Consider the following 21,077-nt stretch of genomic DNA (forward strand, 5'->3'; position numbering starts at 1 on the left):
GATTCCACGGGACTTTTACAACATCAAGCAGATCAGTCCCTGTGTCTTGCCCAAGTTCCAATCTGGAATCTCTTTTTTACTTGCAGTATGAATTGGATTGACCAGATTTTCTCTGCTCTACTGTGCACATGGCTGAGAGGTGTTAGAAGCTACTGCACTCCCCAGGGAGGTGATTCTCAGTGATGGACTCTTACATACAATAGCTTTGTAAAGGACATGGAATCATTATGGATAAAAGCCTCCATCAGACAGGACAGCGCTCACCCCCAAACCCTTCCCTTTGTTCAGCCCACACTCCTCTCCCATGCTCACCCAAACCCTTCCCCGTGCGCTCACTCAAACCCCTCCCCCATATTCATTACGAGAGCTGATGAAAAACCCAAGGAAATGCCTGACTCTTGGCAGCCGTGCAACTTCAGTGGGGAGATCAGCTTCCCTGGAGACCTGAGTTTTACCCCATGATAGCCCCATATGGTCTTGATTGGCACATCAGCATCCCAAGGGAGCAGAGTGTGGAAGTCCATTGGCCAAGTACAACCCTACATTTAGTTTCCACAAGGAATGCTGAGAGGTACCCGTGTAGCCATGTCCAACCCAATAAAGAGCTCAAGGGAATATAAGAATTGCCACATGCCGTCAGACCAGTAGCCCATCCAGTTCAGTATCCTCTCTCTGATTTTGGCCAATACCAGATTCTACAGAGGAAGGTGCACGAATTCCTGTAATGGGCCGGGCCACTGCCTGGAGTGGCTCATGACCAAGAGTGCCAACCTCAGAGCAGACTGTCAAAAAGCAGGGCGCACACCCCAAACTGGTGGTATGTTCTAGAATTAGATTTCACCAACCCAGTAACAAATGTGAGCTTCCAAAGTACTACAATAGTCCTATAATGGAGTCACAGAGAGTCCCCTTGGACACTCCAGTCTATCTTCCCAGCCAGGCAAGCTGGACTATGTGATAAAGGGTCACTTACACCAAAAATCAGAAAATATTCAGGTTGCTTCCAGTCCCAAGAGACCAGTCACTTACCCCAGGTCAATTTGTACCTTACATCAAAGAGAACACTTTTAGCCAATCCTGTAATAAACTAACTAACTAACTGTGTATTAACTGGGAAAAAGAAATAAGAGAGTTATTTAGGGGTTAAAGCAAGCAAGCAAATAGACAAATGAGTTTCAGATGGTGATTCAAAAGGTGACAGCATTGTAGCAATCTGTCAATTCAAAACATCTTTCAGGGCTAACCAGTGCTAGCAGCATGGGGATCTCTTTTGGTTATGTTTAAGAATCTTTGCCTCTCAGAGTCCAGACAGGATGAAAGAGATTCAGTTTTTCCTTGTCAGGGATTTTAAACCCATCCATTCCAGGGTTCCAAATGATGGGCTAAATTGTAGATCTCTCCCTCCGGGAGGGAGTTAGGAATGCCATCAACAGGGTCTCTGTCCTTTGATGCTACACAGTACCTCATTTGCCTTCAATGGGCCATCTTGTATGCAGGGTCAGAACTACCTTAATTAATGCTTCTTTTACTGTTTGGTGAGTTACACAACTACAGAGGTTTACAATGGAAACACTCACTATAACTTTATACCGTGGGCTATTGAGGTTGTAAGTGAGATCAATACACACAGCATCCTTCAGGCATTTTAGAACGTCTAAACACTAAGCACATTCTTATCAATTTAACATCCAATATCTATTCTGATAATACTAACACACAGATAAGCCAGACTGGTTTCCCAGCTATGAATTTGTAACTGTTCAGTGCGGCCTGGGGCTTTGGAATGAGCTGGCACCTGGTCTGCCATCATCACATGGACAATTATAGATAATCTATAACAATCTATCCCATTGGGGGAATGTTTTCCTAAACCCCATCTCTTAGTGAATATAACCTCTCAGTTCTTCCCAGGATAGAGTCCCCCGTCCTATAAATATGGCCTGCATTCTTTGTTCCTAGATGCATACATTTATATTTACCCATATTAAATTGCACATAATTTATTTACAACCAGTTCACCAAGAGATCTGGATCACTCTGAATCAGTAATTTGTCCTCTTTATTATTTACCACTCCCCTCAATTTTTGTATCATCTGCACACTTTATCAATGATGATTATGTTTTCTTCCAGGTAATTGATAAAAATGTTAAATAGTGTAGGCCAAGAACCGATCCATGCAGGACCGCACTGGAAACACACCTGCCAGATGGTGATTTTAAGAACAAGAAGTGTAATTCATAGATTCATAGATTAGAAGGCCAGAAGGTACCACTGTGTTCATCTAGTCAGACTTCCTGTATAACACAGGCCAGAGAATTTACCTGAATTAATTCCTGTTTGAATTAGAAGGTATTTTTAGAAAACATCCAGTCTGGATTTAAAAACTGTCAGTGATGGAGGATCCATCACAACTCTCAGTAAATTATTCCAATGATTAATTATCCTCATTGCTGAAAAATTGCACCTTATTTCCAGTCTGAATTTATCTAGTTACAATTTACAGCCAATGAATCATGTTATATCTGTCTGCCAGACCCAAGAGCCCATTTTCAAATATTTGTTCCCCACATAGGTATTTATAGATTGTAATCAAGTCACCCTTTAATCTTCTCTTTGTTAAGCTAAATAGATTGAGCTCCTTGAGTTTATCACTATAAGGCCTGTTTTCTAATTGTTTAATCATTCTCATGGCTCTTCTCTGAACCTTCTCCAATTTATCAACATCCTCCTTGAATTGTGGGCACTAGAATTGGACACCTGTTCCAAATACAGAGGTAAAATAACCTCTCTTCTCCTACTTGAGACTCCTGTGTTTATATATCCATGTAATTAGGAATAAGAATTACATCAGAGGGCCACACTAATCTCCAGAAGCTTCTGGTAGTTTGCCTCTTCTTTCCCAGAGCCCTGCTCACCTTTCCACACATCCAAGTGCTTCCCACTGAAGTCACAGAGAAACACTCATATTTTCCTGTGAAGGAGTCCGGCACCAGAAAGGGAAGTGTGGAGTTGTGCTCCTCAAACTGGATGTTGTTGTTACTGGGTTATCCAGAGGATAACCAAGACTATGGGAGGGCTTAGAGTTCAGCTGGTCCTGGATACACTCGAGACAGTCACCTGTCCTAATATGACACTGATTCTGACCAGCCCAGGAGACTGAAGAACCCAGATCTCTTCCTTCCTACATTCCTAGACTCTCTTCCCTACACCTACAGGTCACTGAGGTTAAGACATATACACTCCCATCCATGCCATCCCCACAGACCTTCTCCAGCGCATCCTTCAGGACTGGGATTGGGTGGTCCAGTGGTACAGGTTCTGGATAGCGGGGACACATCTGAATTGCTTCTGATCTCACCTCCATTGCAGATGGGCCTGGAAATAGTTCCAGAGAGGAGGCTGGTTGAGTGGATGGGTTTGCTGACATGTTTTACAGAGAGGATTACTCAGAATGCAGAAGTGCAGATGAGGCCACGAACCTTACCGAGCTTGCCATCCACAGCTGGGAAGAGGCCTTGTGTAAAGCAAAGGAGGGGGCTAACAGACCTACGACTCACACAGAATTTCAGCACATGACATGTTGTTGGTGCAGTTTCAAATCTACCCCAGCAAGGTACCGAGTACATGAGGGAAATCCTTGACTGAGGGTGCTAGTGACAGCGGCTGGCAGAGCATCGTTGACACAGGGCTCAATCCTGGTCCTACTGAAGTTAGTAGGAATTTGCTGTTGAGTTCAGTGGGACCAGGTTGTGTCCCAAAGTAGGGCACTGTGACTCCATAGGGAGGGAAGGAAGCAGCAAACCGAAATAAGCTTTTCCAGGAAATATTGTGACTACTGCCTGAAAGTGACCTGGATGCCTAAGGAAACAAACCAGCTCCAAAACAGGACACACGGGGCCACCCACAGAAGACAGCTGACCATCTGCCAGGCCAGGGCGAAATCAGGGGCCCAATAATTTTCCTTCTCATTTTAAATTTTTGGTGCAGAGGAAGAACACTCATTTCCCAATGAAAATGGGAATTCTCCTACCGGGGGCCAATATTTGCACAGCTCCCCAGCCCTGCACACTATAAAGAAAATATCTGTGATTTCCCCTTCTTTTACCCCTCTGGGGTGGGTATGTGCCATGTTATGGTGCTGTGTAGCAGAGGAGAAATGTCACTGCAGAACCCACAGCCTGCGACCATTGTGGACCAATGACCATGATACCTCAGGCAGATTCTGGCCAGTGCAGCCCCATAAGAAGAAAGTGAGATCCAGACTCAGAGATGAGTCCAAATGAGTTTAGAAGGAGTCTATGTTGGTGTAATACCTTCTTCTGACCTCTTCAAAGTGTCTCTCTGTAACTCCCTGGGCTCCCCTAGCCTTACATCCACTTACCAGTGTGTGAATTACATCCCTGCACGTGCTGCCTCTGAATCTGTCCCACTCCGTTTCCAGTAACGGAGTGTGAGGAATCTATGGGGTCTAAGCTGGCATGACCCATATGGCAAGGGGCCAGGAGAGAAGAGTAGCAGGTAACGCTGCTAGCAGGAGAAGGTACGCAGGTGTACATTAAAGTAGCTACCCACAGCTTTACATGCACATTCTGATCCCTCTTTAGGATGTAAATTACTCCAGCGTGGTTTTAGCAGGTATAAGGGAATCCAGCTAGGTGTAGGGGGGCTGATCATGCCCCACCTTTACTCACCACCCCTGACTTTGCTTCTGAGTGTAGCACCTGACTTCCTGAGGCAACCCTTTCTTATCATCACTGGCAGGTTCTCTTTCTTTTTCATTTGGAATCTCATTCACACCTGTTTGACCCTTCCATCTCATTGAACCCACTGGGCAAATAATTAGGTTGTGTGTAATGAAAAACAGGCCCTGAGTGCACGGGGCCAGGGGGAGGGCTGTATCTGGGTCCAACCAACTAACTGTAGCGCTCAACTCTGCAGCTGATTCAGACAACCACCTCTTGATGTCAATGGCGTCGGGCCTCTGGGTTCGGAGACCCACGGTGGGCAGGCTGATGGCCGGATACTCACCGGGCTCCTCCTTGGGGAGGCTGTACTGCCACAGGAAGCAGCCCATCATGGCCACAGACAGCAGGAAAAAGAAGATTAGTGCCACATGGATCCACTTCACTTCCATCATCGAGAGCCTAAGGAGACTCCTCCCTCTGGAGGTCTGCTGCAAAGAAGAGACATGGGGGTTTCAGTGGTACTGTTTATAGGACAGAGAGAGAGAGAGGAACTGCCTCCCGTGCTTATAAATTAGGTATGTACATGAACTACAGGTAAGGACACGAGTTCCTGGTGCAATCACTGTGGCATTAATAGCTTATAATGTGTCCAGCTGAAGTGCCACAAAATTCTGTGACTAATCTATGCCACCATTGATGCAGCTGGTGCTGGAAGTCGCTTAAAAGCTGGTTTGGGTTTCAGTAGGCGAGCTCATGCTATTAAATCATGCCCTGCCTGGGACAGAATAATCATGGCTCATTCCCAGCATCCCCACCACACCTTCAGTCTGAGTCATGCCGTGTGCAATGTCGTTTGCATGCAAGATGTACACACACAAAAAGTTGCATCAAATTGTCCGCACTCTCACTTCTCTCTAATCGGGATAGACTGAGCCACGCCCTGGGGACTATACTACAGCCTGGTCTCCTCCCCAGGACTGGAATCTAGGATGGCTGATTCAGGACTTCTCCCAGACCTATTGGTGCATGAGCCATTTCTCATGTATCAAGGGAACTAAGAAAGCCACGGTCAGACTTGCAGGTCCCTTTCTCACCCTCTGGCCCGTGCGACTGAGGATCCTAGACCCCATCAGCACTTAGCCCCTTTCCCCGCTCCAAAGCTCACAGGGCACTTTCTGAATGTGAACAGATGTTTGTTACGAATATTTTGTGAAACCTTTTGGTCTATTTCAAACATTTCCACAGCAGATTTTGAAGTTGCATAGTGCTCTGGGCTCCTCCATCCCTAAGTGGGAAGGTAACAGCCCTTGTCCCTTATCCCTGCCTCTGTCAGCCATGTGTCCTGACATCACCCATCCTGGTGCATGCTGGATGGACCAAAGAGCTGACAGCCAGAATACTTGCATTCTCCATGCTCCAACTGCCTGAGCAAGGACAGCTCTCACCTGCCAGGGGAATACCCATCAACACTAAAGAAAGCCGCATGTACCAGAAAAGTACCCCATTCTGGATCGGTTACAGACCCAGTTTCCCCACAGGAACTGGGAACGGGGCGAACCAGCATGCACCAGGAAGGATGACGTCAGGTCATCTGTCTGATGGAGGCAGCGAGGGGGGGGAGTGAGGGTGAAGGGCAGGAAGGGGTGAGGAGGGAGAACGACATACAGAGGAAGGACAAAGGCCATTCAGTCCAGATGGCCTGGTCTGAAAGAACAAGAGAAGATGGTGATGGAAAGAGGATAAATAGATACGGGAGAAGGAGAAAAGAGAAGCCAGGGCCACAATGAGAGACAGCAAAGCCCTGAGCTACACAGAAACGTACTGTGCCCTAGCTGACAGGAACAAAGGCTCACATGGGTGGAAGGAATTGATCAGACCCTATGCTGCTATCAGCCAGGTCCATTGCTAGGGTCCCACTGCCCCACCACCTCCTGCAATCCTGAGTGACAAAGCTCGCTCTTACCCGTCTGTTAGTCCATGCTGGAGAGCTGCTCCTCAGAGCTGCAAAGAGATGCCATGTTCCTGCTGCAGGAGCTGAGAGTGCAGACCAGGGCCCTCACTTTTCATTTTTAGCTCCCACATGGTAAAGCTGCCTTTTCACCGATGCACTCCTGCCCAGCCTGTCTCCTCCTGGCTTCTTCCCCCACCCCATGGCTGCCGGTGACTCCCAGGGCCCTGACGTCAGAGTGAAATGGGATTTTCTTGGTTTTAATCTTTGGAGGAGGAGGTAATCCCCAATCTGCTCACTTCATGCACTTCAGACTTTCGCAGCCCACTAGACATTGATCTAAAAGTGATGGGCGCCCAAACCCTTCTCACCTGACTCCACCTTTGTTCACCTCCCCTGGCAGGCAAGAGCCCTACATCCCCAGTCCCATCTCTTCACCCACCAGTCCCACTGCAGCACCAGCGACTATGTCCTGCTTTCCAAACCCAGAGACAAACGGCCCTTACATAATAACATGAATGGGACACCTCTTGCCATCGACTGGGATGCTGAGCACTTACATCTGACTGACTGCACAGAACTATTCATTCTCCATGGGATTGACAGAAAATGAATTACCCACAAATAACTCCCAACCCAGTCTGTGGGGAAACACACCCTTCTACCCATCTCTTCTTATTCATCAACAAAGAAAGAGAGAGAGAAGGAAAGCCCTGGCTGGGATGATTTAGTTGGGAATTGGTCCTGCTTTGAGCAGGGGGTTGGACTAGATGACCTCCTGAGGTCCCTTCCAACTCTGATATTCTATGAAAAAAAGAGATTCCATACAATTCCAGTCCCAAGTGGGAGAGGAGACCCCCTGGTGCTCAGTACACTTTCAGTCTCACTGTGGTGTGTGTGTCTCTCTCTCTCACACACACACAGTCAGGGAGAGACAAACCCCAGGGTGATTTGATCCATGTCCCATTTTCTCTGAGCCCCCAAATTTTGGGGAGAGGTTCAGATAAGTCGCCCTCTATTAAACCCCTCTCTTCCCCCACGCAGTGTAATATTTCCCTGTGTCCCTCCCAGTGAATTATCACTCACACTTCTGTGTCACTTAGCTGGTGACAGACCTTATCACAAGTTATTAAGGGCCAACAGGATTCACAGGTACCATCCTCAGATGATGTCTCAATCACACAGGCCACTGCCAGGAAGCACAAAATGTGCTGGATGTAGCTGATCTTAAGTGTGGCAACAGCAGAGCAGAGATCTGCCAGGCACCCTGTCTCGCCATGCTCCAAGCTGCAACCTCCCGTCCCAGAGAGGAGCTGCTTGGCCTCTCTGGCAGTGTCTGGAGTGAGCTTCACTCTCTAGCTGACTCTTCCTTTGTCTGTGTTTCTCTGTCCATTTAACCCAACCAGAGCTGCCAGAAAGTGTAATTCACCCCCCCTCCACCCAGCAAGAAGATTACAGCTACAGGGCCAGAGTGGAATTTGCTTTTCACTCTCTCAGGGTTGAAAGTGCCCGTGAGATTGAATATTAATTCTGTCTAATGCTTATCTGCCATGTGTGTGAATTGGGGCTGAAACCAGCTGGGCTTTGCAAACTATTTATAGTATCTTCATCTCCTCTTGGCATCTGCGCGGGGAGGCGATTAACCCCTGTGATGGACAGCATCTCCATGTCTGTGGCACGTAGCTCACTCACACAGCACCAGTGCATTTACAAGACACAGGAGGAGCAAGCCCAGATGAGCAGAGACAGGGGACACAGCGGGGTCGATCCTGCTCTCACGTCCACCAGAGCTAGTGAGGAATAACCCCATTCGAGTCAATGGAGTTGTAGTGCTGTAAGCAGGAGAATCAGGCCCAGCCCTTTGTTGGTGAGCTACACACTTGATTTGGATACAACAATGTCAGACTATTTCCTCTCCATTGGCCTGGGATCTGATGCTGACAATCAGCAGCCAAGGGAATGGGAGCAGTGGATGTTGGGAAGGTTCAGCCTTACCCGTATCTGTAACCCTTCCATGGCTGATTAGGAGTCGTTTCTCATCACCAGCGCTGGTGGGCTTTCGCAAGTCCAGGGCTGGAAAATCCTATGAGCAGGGAACAAAGGGTTAGAACAGGGAAAAAAGAGAGGGATCGCAGGGCGAGACTGAGCAAGGGGAAGAGAGAACCCAGATGCCAGAGTATGGAAAGTGAGGGCAGGAGAGCCCAGCGCTAGGGGATGAAGCAGGAAAGAGGGGATTGCTCCAGAAAATAAGCTGGACCCTAGGGCCAGAGCTCAGAGATGGCATCTTCACACCGTCTGCTTCTCTCTGGTTTTGCATGATACCAGCCCACCCCCTAAGCAGTGGCTCTCAACCTTTCCAGACTACTGTACCCTTTTCAGGAGTCTGATTTGTCTTGCGTACCCCCAAGTTTCACCTCACTTAGAAACTACTTGCTTACAAAATCAGACAAAAGTGTCACAGGACACTTACTGAAAAATTGCTTCCTTTCTCATTTTTACCATATAATTATAAAATAAATTGAATGTAAAATGAATTGAAATATAAATATTGTATTTACAATTCAGTGTCTAGTATATAGAGCAGTATAAACAAGTCATTGTCTGAAATTTTAGTTTGCACTGACTTCTCTAGAGCTTTTTATGTAGCCTGTTGTAAAACTAGATAAATATCTAGATGAGTTGATGTCCCCCTGGAAGACCTCTGTGTACCCCCAAGGGTACATGTACCCCTGGTTGAGAACCACTGACCTAAGGGAACTAGCTAGCAATACAGAGTCCTTTTCAAATTGCCCAGGCCCCTTTCCCTCCTGCTGCCAGGACCCTGCCCGCAAAGTCCCTTGGCCGGCGGCAGCTCCCTCTCCCTTCCCCCCACAGCTCCCCCAGAGAATTAGAGCACAGAGTTCTTCAAGGCTGAAACTTCCCCACTGGTCGAGGTGTGACATGATCCTTCATCCCACCCAGGCCCTGCAGGGGGTGGTTAAACCCCTCCCCTTCCCTGGCCTCTCTCTGCAGGACATTTACTGAACCTGAAGAGACATGAACCCATCTCAGCTACCTATGATTAGAGAAGCCAAGATGGAGGCATTGAGCTGGGTGCTCTCAGGGCTGGGGGCAGTGTCTCAGGCTCCAAGCGCACAAGGGACCATAATATCACTGCCCCTCAAGCCACCAAAGCTTCCCTCCTCTCCTGTCCTTGCTTCCCATTAGCAGTGATTTCCGCGGTGGGTAAAAGAACCTTGGAAAGCTCTTACCCGCCTCGCTGCTGTCGTCTTCCAGGTTCCAGTGCTGATGAATTTGGGGCTTTCCTGCTGCTGCAGATGTTGTTAAGAGTGGCTGGAGCACTAATCCCAGCAGGCAGCCTCTCAGTGCAGATTATTCCCTCTGCCTCACCCTTGCATAGGGGATGGAACATCTGTCCAGGGAAGCTGCCAAAAAAGAGTGGCATTTCTATTCTCATGGAATGCAACAAGGGCAGAGTGGGGATTGCAGGAGTGGCTGGTTTTAACATGCCACAGGGATGAAACATTCATTAATCCCCAGCGCACACCCTTGGGAAGCTCTTTATAGATACCCCTGGTGCTGGGGCAGAGGGGCGGGAAGTAATCTGCCCGAGGCCACATGCAGAATCAGTGGCAGAGCCAGGCCCTGAACCCAGGAGTCCTGATTCCCCATCCCTTGTGCTCACTCTTAGGCCATGTCCACACAACGAGCTAGGGGTGTGATTCTCGGCTCGTGGACACAGCCTGAAACCGGTGGGTATGTACTCGGCATGACTCAGCCATGCCTCTGCTGCCACTACCCATGCTACCGTAGCTACACGGATATCTGTATTCCCACTAGTTCAGTGTACATAAGCAGAGGACTCACACCCCCATCCCATAGTGTAGACTGACCCATAGATGATCCTCCCTTCGTACACTTCAGAATCCAAGGGGCTCCAGTCTTGCTGCCCTCCAGCAATGAAAACAGAGGAGCTGAATGCCCTTCCTCAACTATTCTGGGCCTGCTGCCAGTGGGGCAACGCATAGGGCCATTCCTTCCAGAGAGGAGAGTACAAACAACATTTTCAAGTTGCTGATTAATGTGTATGGGGAATGATGGACCCAGATGCCATCCTGACGTGATAGGACTGAGGGATGATGATTTAAGACATGGAATGAAGAGGAGATTCAAGGAGCAGCCTACATTGACTTTTCCTGACCTGATGAGGGAAGCCTTTGAGGGTCTGAGGAGGATGAAAAGAATATTGAAGAAGTTGGAAATAAAATAGTTAGAGGAAAAAAATGAAGGCGTTATCCAAGCTATCCTGGTGGATTTGGAGAATACAAGCACTGTCTTTGAGAGTTTGAACAAAGACTTCGTGATCAACAAGAAGAGCTGTTTAAAACAGTGCATCAATCAAATATTTCACTGAGACCAAAAGCAAACAATGCATGCTGAGGGGCAGAAAATGTCAGGACATCTCTATTAAGAGATGACTAGGACAACCTAGTTTGCTGTGGATGCCACAAGTCCGATCACATCTGGAGAGAATCCCCACGTAACTGAAAGGATCAAGGAAGAATTTCCTCTCCTGATAGGGAGAGATTTGAAGTTCAAAATTCAAGTGAGGGCAGAAGAAACTCTCAAAAAGGGGATGAGACACCCACTACTTCGTTGAGGGTGGGTTTACCATGGCTAGAACTATGGACAGTCCCCGGATAGAGGAAAAGAAAGCCAGAGCTTTTGGAGCCAGCCCCATCGTGGAAGTGGCAATTGGAGGGGTGCAGACATGGTCTTTACATGACACAAGGTCTGAAGTCACCACCATGAAGGCAAGTTACTTTTATAAGAACTTTGAAAGACCTCATGCTATAGGGGATGCCCACTTGGTAAAGTTGATAGCACCTAACAGATTAGATATGCCTGTAATTGGGTGTCTGGAGGCAGATATCCAGTGTTTAGGGCAAGTATTGCCTCAGAAGTGCATTTTCTTTGCCCAGGCTGGTTATGAGTGTCTGGAAGATGCCATCATTGGAGTTGCCATTATCCTAGGAAATGACTGTCCTGAAGGATTTAGATGGACTCTTTGGACACTATTGCAGCTTTCAGGAGGACCACAAGGAGAGCACCACACATCTGGGCAAAAATGAATGTTCAATGTCAGAAGATTTGACAGCCAGGCAGGATTGGACAGGTACAGGGGGGGATTTTCCTCTGCTCAGAGCCCATTTCTGAAACACTGGCTGCTCTACTGTGCCACTGCCTCTTTGCCCCTAACAGAGCAACCCTGCACCCCGTCCCCAGGCACCTCCCCTCAGAGAGTATGGGCTGGAGAATAGCAAACGCCATCTCTAGGGAAACTATGGATTTTGCTAACAAAACCAACGCCACTTGAGCCAGGCCAGGGTGACAAACTGTCTGTAGTCCCCTGACTGCTGCTGTGCAAGGACTCTCTTTTCTCAGTTCCATCTCCAACATGGAGTTGCAGGAGGAAGTTTCCTGGCAGAGGTGTTGGGGTGGACAGGTGAAAGTGAGTCTAGCATGGAGCGTGTCCTGTGGATTGCTGGGAGGTACTTGTCATGATTAGCTGTATTGTTTAGGGGAGATGCAGCAGGTGACTGGGGAGATGTTTCTTTGGGTTTACTCAGCACTGTTATGGAGATGGACACAGGAACCAAAGCCTGATTTGGGGCATGTCCGTGCAGCTTCTGCCATTTGGGCACAGCCCAGAGCTCTCCGTCAGGGTTTGCGTGGGCCATTAGTGCCAGTAAAAGGTGTGAACAAGTCCTGGTGCCCCACGTGTGGGAAGAGGAGGAGCTCTCTAGGGCCTGGGAGGGGCTTGGTGGGGAATGGGGTTATTTATTAGTGTCCAGAACAGTGGCAGAAAGATCCTCCTGATTCAGTGGGTGCACTCCTCCACTGCCGCCGCCTCCTCCTCGCCCTGCCAAGGGGCACCAACTGCCTGCACCACCACCCTCCGCCTGGCACCACAAACAAATCTTAAACCCGGCCCAGCACAGAGAGGAGGCCTTGGAATGGGGATGAGGAGTAAACTCACCCCACCCTCACCCTGCTGCATCAGTTCCTGTCCCTTGGGGCTGGGGCGCTCCCCTCCACACCGCAGCGAGGGGGGATTGGGGTTGCAGTGTCAGAATAAAGGGTGCTGCTGTGAGTGGTTGATGCCACCAGGTCACAGTGCTCTAACCAGGGAGCCAGGCCACCCCTGCAGGAGGGGTTTCTGAGGGGGTAGTTGCACCCAGGCAGCCCTGCTAAAGCCATCGCTGGTCCAAACTAAGCCTCTTGCGGTAGGTCTGAAAGGAGATTCCCTCATTTGGGGGAGTGGTGGATGTGCTATCAGCTGCCCTGCATCTGTATAGATCACAGCCGTATGTAGCCCAGGGGTCCCTGTTCTATTTCACACAAGCCTCAGAAGTCTGCAGGGGGCCTAGATTTTTACTAGGCCATTTCCAAGCTCCCTTGTTAACTGCCTGCTGGCAGGCAGTTCCCTGATAATGGGTATCGCCTCGGGAAATGGCAGTCCCATGGCAACAAGGAGTTTAATGGCTGTTATTGCTAAATGGAAGACATGGCTCTGGTAATCCACCCCTTGTCTCTAGCACAGTCCCTTAGAAACAGTCCTGTGATATTGATCTATTTTCTCTCTCTCTCTCAGACCCAGGCTCCTCTTCAGCAGCAGCAGCTCCCCACAGGCCACGTCCAGGAGGCTGCTGCACGTTTTCCCTCACCCATGGGATCTTCCACAGCTTCAACTGCCGCAGGCATAGAAGTGCATCAGTGATGGGAGCATGAAGTCCAGGCAGAGGGTTTTCGGCCCTATGAGCAAGCAGAGCTGCGTGAGTACCACACCTGAGGAGAGCATGGGCAACAGGATGGAATCCCCTCACCCCAACACCCCTTACACTACGGGACCAGTGGAGAAGAGCATGAAAGTGAACAGGGAGCCGTCTTCTTCCCATCTGCCTTGCAAATCCCGTGAATGATAGGCACGTAGGCTGAGTGGCTGTGACAGTCACTGCGGAGCATGCTGAGGGGTCTGGGTCTCGTCAGACACTTGTGCAATTTCACTGTTCCCAGAAAGGCCAGGCTGACAAGCTCCATCTCTGTGAGACAGTCACACCCCCTCTGTGCTCTCCAGATCCATCTCCCAGTGCTTGCATTGATCACTAGTGACTCCCAGGTGCGGTCTTGTCCATTCATCTCAGCCTACACATCTCTGAAAGGTCAACAGGTTTCAGTGAATTAATAGGAGGTGCTGTTCTCTGCAGCAGTTCTTCTGCAGGCAGCCACACAGCCCCTCCATCTCTGGCATTGGCAGCAGTGGGTATGTTTGCCAAGAGCACTGGCCGCCATTGGCCACAGCAGGCCTCACCATGGAGCCATGGCCTGCACTTGCCAGTGGTCTCCACCTGTGGGATCCAATTGAAATGAATTCAAAACCCTAATGTTCCCAGATGAAAGGCCTGCACCAGTGCCAGACAGGGGCGACAGGTTTGTATAATTTTTGGTGGTGCTCAGAACAGGTCCAAGTTCCACCTCGCCCCATACCTGCCTTGTAAGCCAATATATATTTTAAAATAATGTAAAAATGGGAGGATGAGGGCTCTGGCTGGGGTGAGGGCTCTGGGGTGGGGCAGGGGATGAGGAGTTTGGGGTGCAGGCAGGCTGCCCTGGGGCTGGGGCCAGAGAGGACTCCATAGTCCCCCTCAGCCCTCTCCCCTCCACAGTCCCCCCAGCTCCGGGGGAGGGGCCCCCTTCTTCCCCCCAGCAGCACACACACCTGGCAACATCACTGCACGTGTTCCTAGGGGCCGGGCCCCTCCAGGTCCAGGAAGCCCCGTCGCCCCCACTGCAGTGGGTGCTGGTGGGGAGAGGGCTGCCCGCATGTGTGCACCTCCTCCCTCCGCAGGCAGCGACTGCACCGCTGCCTCAGCCTGTTGCCGGTGCGGCTCCCTTTTGTAGTCAGCAGCAGCCGGAGAGGGAGCGCAGCACGGAGCGGCAGGGCAGCCGCCCGCAGCCCAGGGCACAGGCATGGACACTCCGGGGGAGGCGTGTGGGGGAGGGGCAGCAGGCAGGGTTGGGGGAGAGACCCAGCCCCAAACATTGGTGGAATTGGGCCCTTATACCCTGAATTTGCTGGAGCACGGGCACCAGAGGCCCATATAACGTGCCACCCGTGGTGCCAGAAAGAGGCCTTCCTCTGCCTGTTCATTCCCAAAGGAGATGGAGCAGACCCCCCACAATAACTCTGCTTTCACTGTCACCCAGAGCTGATGTTAAACAGGTTGCCTTTCAAGAGATTGCAATTTCCCCCCCCCCCCCCCCATCACAAATTGGAATAAAAGTCAAAATTTTGACATTTGAGGAAAAAAATGTGTTGGGAAAATTGAAAAGTTTTGTTGCATTTTTGACTTTTCTATTTTTAGATATTTTTAACACAAAAAATTTGTTTTGAACCAAAAAAAATCAAAAGATTTAATCCTGAAAATGTCAAAGCAGGACATTTTCGAAGTGCTTCTTTAAAATATTTTTTGAATGGAAAAATTCATTAAACTAATACGTTCCTGCCGGAAGAGTCGACTTTGACAGATTGGCATTGTCCAATGAAAAACGTTTTATCAGAACATCCGTCACCAGCTCTAACTGTCCCCCGTGGCTCACCAGCCTAGGGCTTCATCTACACTCAGAGCTGGGGTGTGATTCCCAGCGTGTGTAGACACCACACTAACTCATCCAGCTAGCATAGTAACAGATGCAGGAGCATGGGCAGCAGCGAGTGGCAGAATGGGCGCTGTGCCAGATACCAGCCTGCCTGAACTCTGTGGATATGTACGTATTCATCATGGTTAACCTGTGCTGCTGCTCGCCACTGCCAATGCTACCATGGCTATCCTCCAATACAGCTCGGCATTGTTCTCGTCCTTCTTGTCCTGCCGCCATCACTTCAGAGTATTCTCCTACTTCTAGACAAGCTGCCGCTGCTCCCGCATCATCTGCTTGGTGGTGTGACAGCCAAAGTCCAATGCCGAATTGGTCTGGCTTAGGCTGTGTGATAAAGTCTAAGGAGCTGCTGTGTATTCCAGCTTGTCACCGTAGCGGTGTGTGCATTGTTGGGGCTAGGCTGGCAGCCAGCAATTTGAAAATGGCTTGAACCCACCCAGAAAGAAGGCCTGGGGCAGAGACCTTGGACAGATGGGATTTTTTAGAAAAATTAGAACCCACTTGACATGCTACAATTCACAGCAAAAATAACCCCAGACTGCACCCTGCTTAGTGGCGAAGCAAAGGACACGGGGACACCCCCAAGAATGCCATGCAAAGCAAGGCTGTGTTCACATGATGAGTAGGGCCCTACCAAATTCACGTCCATTTTGGTTAAAGTCATAGGATTTTAAAAATCAAATTTCACAATTTCAGATATTTAAATGTGACATTTCAGTGTTGTAACTCTTTGGTTTCGGACCCAAAGGGAGGCTGTGCAGGGGTCACAAGGTTATTGAAGGGGGGTTGCAGTATTGCCTTCAGAGCTTGGCGGCGAGACAACAGTGGGGTAGGGGGTGCAGGGCCGGCTCCAGGCCCCAGCCCAGCAAGCAAGTGCTTGGGGCGGCCAAGGGGAAGGGGCGGCACATTGGGCTCTTCGGCGGCAATTCGGCAGCAGCTCCTTCCCTCGGAGAGGGACCCGCCGCCGAATTGCTGCCGAAGAAGAAAGCAGCACGGTGGAGCTGCCGCCGATCGCGACTTTTTTCCCCCCCCCACTGCTTGGGGCAGCAAAAACCCTGGAGCCGGCCCTGATGGGGTGGTTCTGGGGGGCGGGGGGGAGAAGAGCTGGACTGGAGGGAGCTGAGGGGAATGGGGAGTTTTGGAGGGGGGATTCAGGGGAAGGGTTGGTTTGGAGGGAGCTGAGGGGGACAGGGAGGTTCTGAGCTGGGAGAGGTTGACTTGGGTTGGCAGGGCTGAGTGCAGGTGGAATACAGTCAGCGGGAGAATGTGTGTGTGTGTTCATGTGCATCTGTGTGCCTGTGTGTGTATGCATGTGAATGCATGCCCGTGCATGTCTGTGTGTGTGTGCACATGTGAATGCATGCATGAATACCTGTGTGTGCAGTTGGACAGGTGTAAGTTGCTACCTGCAGCCCCTCCAGCCACTGCCAGTGCCGTTTGCTACCCAGGCTGTCTCAGAGCAGTACAGTGACTGTGGCAGATGTTTTCCACCCTAGGGTCACGAACACACAGTGTGTTCAGAAATCATGACACAGTACCCCAAATTCATGAGATTTGCTTAAAAACATAACATTTTTAAAAGTAACTAGTGGGACTTTTCCTTCTGCATCCGAAGAAGTGGGCTGTAGTCCACGAAAGCTTATGCTCTAATAAATTTGTTAGTCTCTAAGGTGCCACAAGTACTCCTGTTCCTTCTGGTTTGGGCACCTTCAAGGCACACTAGGCTTATGTTTTTCAGCTTTTCTCTGCAACTAGGAGATCTAGAAACCTGCCTTTTAAAAATAAAAGCGGAGATTCTCCTGTCCTCGCCTGACTTCAAGAGCTGGGGCTTTAAGGAAGACATCAAATATTGCAATTCTTGTGATAAAATCATGGGGTCTTTTTGCGTCCTGCTGTGCAGCCACCAGAGGTGGACGGAGGCTAGAGTCTAGCATCTCATTTAAGGATCAAGAATGAGCTCTCAAAACTGGAGACTCTCATACAAAACCAACCTTCCACACAAACTTCCACATGGCTGGACTTTGCAAAAACGAGACAAGCCATTTACAACGCACACTTTACTTCTCTACAGAGGAAAAAGGACAGTAAACTATCTAAACTCCTACATGCCATGGGGGCTACAACAGTGGTACCCTTAACTCACCCAACAATATTGTTAATCTATCCAACCACACACTTAGCCCAGCAGAAGAGTCTGTCCTATCTCAGGGGCTCTCTTTCTGCCCCACAACAAGAGACAGTTCTGCGGTGATCTGGAAGCCTACTTTCACCATCTCTGACTCAAGGAATATTTTCAACACACCACTGAACAGTGCACTGACCCACAAGAACCCTCCTATCAACACTACAAGAAGAAGAATTCTGTGTGGTCTCCTCCTGACGGAGGAAGTGACAGACTGGACTTCTACATAGAGTGCTTCCACAGATGTGCACGGGCTGAAAGTGTGAACAAATAGCATCACTTGCCCCATAACCTCAGCTGTACAAAACTCAATGCCATCCACAGCCTCAGAAACAACTGACATTATAATCAAAGGGACTGACAAAGGAGTCATCGTGAACAGGTCGGATTATGAACAGGAAGCTGCCAGGCAACTCTCCAAGACCACATTCTACAGGCCACTATCCTCCGATCCCACTGAGGAGTAACAAAAGAAACTGCACCATCTGCTCAAGAAACTCCCTGCTATAGCACAGGAACAAATCTACACAGACACACCCCCAGAGCCCCAACCAGGGGTATTCTATCTGCTACCCAAGATCCACAAACCTGGAAACCCTGGATGTCCCATCATCTCAGGCATTGGCACTCTTACAGCAGGATTGTCTGGCTATTTGGACTCTCTCCTCAGACCCTACGCTATCAGCACTCCCAGCTATCTTCGAGACACCACCGACTTCCTGAGGAAACTACAATCCACCGGTGATCTTCCTGAAAACACCATCCTGGCCACCATGGATGTAGAAGCTCTTTACACCAATATTCCACACAAGGATGGACTACAAGCTGTCAGGAACAGTATCCCTGATGAGGCCACGGCACACCTGGTGGCTGAGCTTTGTGACTTTGTCCTCACCCACAACCAGTTCAGATCTGGGGACAACTTATACCTTCAAGTCAGTGGCACTGCTATGGATACTCGCCTGGCCCCACAGTAGGCCAACATTTTTATGGCTGACTCAAAACAACGCTTCCTCAGCTCTCGTCCCCTAGCGCCCCTACTCTACTTGTACTACATTGATATCTTCATCATATGGACCCACGGGAAGGAGGCCCTTGAAGAATTCCACTTGAATTTCAACAATTTCCACCCCACCATCAACCTCAGCCTGGACCAGTTCACACAAGAGATCCACTTCCTGGACAATGCAGTGCAAATAAGTGATGTCACAAACACCACCCTATACCGGAAACCTACTGACCAGTATACTTACCTACATGCCTCCAGCTTCCATCCAGGACACATCACACAATCCATTGTCTACAGTCAAGCCTTAAGATACAGCCGCATTTGCTCCAATCCCTCAGACAGAGAGGGAAACACCTACAAGATCTTTATCAAGCATTCTTAAATTAAAAACTACAATATCCACCTGGGGAAGTGAGGAAACAGATTGACAGAGCGAGATGGGTATCCAGAAGTCACCTACTACAGGACAGCCCAACAAGGAAAACAGAACACCACTGGCCATCACATACAGCCCCCAGCTAAAACCTCTCCAGCACATCATCAACGATCTACAGCCTAGCCTGGAAAATGATCCCTCACTCTCACAGACCTTGGGAGACAGGCCAGTCCTCACTTACAGACAGCCCCCCAATCTGAACCAAATACTTATCAGCAACTACACACCACACCATAGAAACACTAACCCAGGAACCAATCCCGGTCGCAAACCTCATTGCCTACTCTGTCCCCATAGCTACTCTAGCGACACTATCAGAGGACCCAACCACATCAGCCACACTATCTGGGGCTCATTCACCTGAACATCTACTAATGTGCTATATGCCATAATGTGCCAGCAATGCCCCTCTGCTATGTACATTGGCCAATCCAGACAGTCTCTACGTAAAAGAATAAATGGACACAAATCAGACATCAGGAATGGTAACATACAAAAGCCAGTAGGAGAACACCTCAATCTCCCTGGACATTCAGTAACAGATTTAAAAGTATCCATCCTTCAACAACAACAAAAAAACCTTTAAAAACATACTTCAAAGAAACTGCAGAGCTAAAATTCATTTGCAAACTTCTCTTCATGTGCCAGTATATTTATGCCTGTATCTATAATTTTCACTCCTTGCATCTGAAGAAGTGGGGTTTTTTGCCCAAAAAAGCTTATGCACAAATAATTCTGTTAGTCTTTAAGATACCACCAGACTCCTTGTTGTTTTCATTTAAGGACTGGCTCTGCACAATACAATCACCCAATGCTGGGTGTCTGCACACTGGGCTGACACTGCAGAGGAGTTCCTTTCCAGATGTGTGTGCATTGGGCTTCCCTTGGCAATGCCCTCTCTCGTCAGGCATTGATGCATTGGGATCCCATTGGCAGTGTCCCTTACCCTATTGACAGGGCCCCTGACAACCAAGGCCCCAAAGCCCCCAGGGTCCTTTCCCTGTGCAGAGGTAGAAACTTTTCCTCTGCGAGACCAGAGCAGCATTTTTGGGTTGCCCCACTGTCAACATTCTCTTCACTCACATGATGGTGGGGTGTTGGGGGGCAAGAGGGCAGGTGACAGCAGCTTGTCACCATGTGGTGGCAGCACAGCACAGATTTCCCTGCTCACCAGCATGATGCCCAGAAGCGCAGAACCATTTTCTTGATGTCTCAAAGACACATTTTCAAGCCAGTTAAGAGCACAATTGTGTCTCTCACTTATACAGGCAATTGCCATGATTGTGCACTGTAGAGGAGTGGACTCACTCCTGCAGCGCCTCCTGCTGGTCATCACCAGGAATTAGCTCATTTCAGTATTGGAGCACCCCCTGCAGCCCAGTGGTCTGCCTGTCCTCCGGCCCCTGGTGCCCTTTTACCTGGGGTGCTGCCCCCTGGCAGTAACCCCTCAGTACTAGGGTCTCCCCTCCCCAGGGAACCCCCACCCACTAACCCCACCTCCCCTCAGAATAAGGCCACTGCCAGTCACCAACTACCCCCCACACCCTGGGGCAGACTGCAGTATAGGCCACTCATCACAGGCAAGGTTGGGTTTGGACCTGCTGCCTTGGCCTAGCCCTGGGCTGCCCTCCGCAACCCCCAGTACCTGTTGGCCTTATGCTAGGCCGCAGCCTGGGGCTTTCCAGGCTGGAGCTCCCCAGCCCTGCTCCACTCAGGTACCCTGTCTCTAGCTTCCTGCAGCCAGGCCCATCTCCCTCTGAAGGCAGAGAGAGACTCTTAGCCTCTGGCTCACAGCCTTTTTATATACTGGCCAGCTGAGATCTGATTGGGGTGTGGCCCAGCTGCAGCAGCTTCCCAATCAGCCCAGCTTAGTGCTCCCAGCCACAACCTTCCCCCAGGGCTGTTTTAAGCCCTTCAGGTCAGGAGCGGGGTAACCACCCCACTACATGCACATTGACACATTGACAGGAGGAAGAATTAATTATGGCCATTTGTGTGCAAAGGTATATGATTTGCACACCAGGCTGTGATAACTACACACTAGGTAGGGGCACAATTGCATGCCTAGTGTGTTTAACGATCAGAGCCACAAGG

General features: G+C 49.6%; 1 protein-coding gene across 2 annotated transcripts in view; it reads right to left on the bottom strand.

Moving 5' to 3' along the window:
* Window positions 1-20,747, bottom strand: part of LACTBL1 (lactamase beta like 1) — a 45,390-nt gene extending 24,643 nt beyond the window's left edge. The window contains exons 1-6 of one of the 2 annotated variants that reach the window (XM_065575308.1): window positions 20,629-20,743; window positions 13,364-13,451; window positions 9,887-10,060; window positions 8,631-8,718; window positions 5,031-5,175; window positions 3,268-3,377 (exon numbers count right to left, since the gene is read on the bottom strand). In XM_065575308.1, the coding sequence (XP_065431380.1) occupies window positions 3,268-3,377; window positions 5,031-5,175; window positions 8,631-8,651 (276 nt within the window). In that variant the 5' untranslated portion in view covers window positions 8,652-8,718; window positions 9,887-10,060; window positions 13,364-13,451; window positions 20,629-20,743. Of the gene's footprint in view, window positions 1-3,267; window positions 3,378-5,030; window positions 5,176-8,630; window positions 8,719-9,886; window positions 10,061-13,363; window positions 13,452-20,628 lie in introns of both variants that reach the window. The other variant, XM_065575309.1, reaches the window with a different exon arrangement.
* Between the last annotated feature and the right edge of the window lie 330 nt (window positions 20,748-21,077).

This window comes from Chrysemys picta, chromosome 21 (assembly GCF_011386835.1).
Source record: "Chrysemys picta bellii isolate R12L10 chromosome 21, ASM1138683v2, whole genome shotgun sequence".
NCBI classification, from domain to species: domain Eukaryota; kingdom Metazoa; phylum Chordata; order Testudines; family Emydidae; genus Chrysemys; species Chrysemys picta.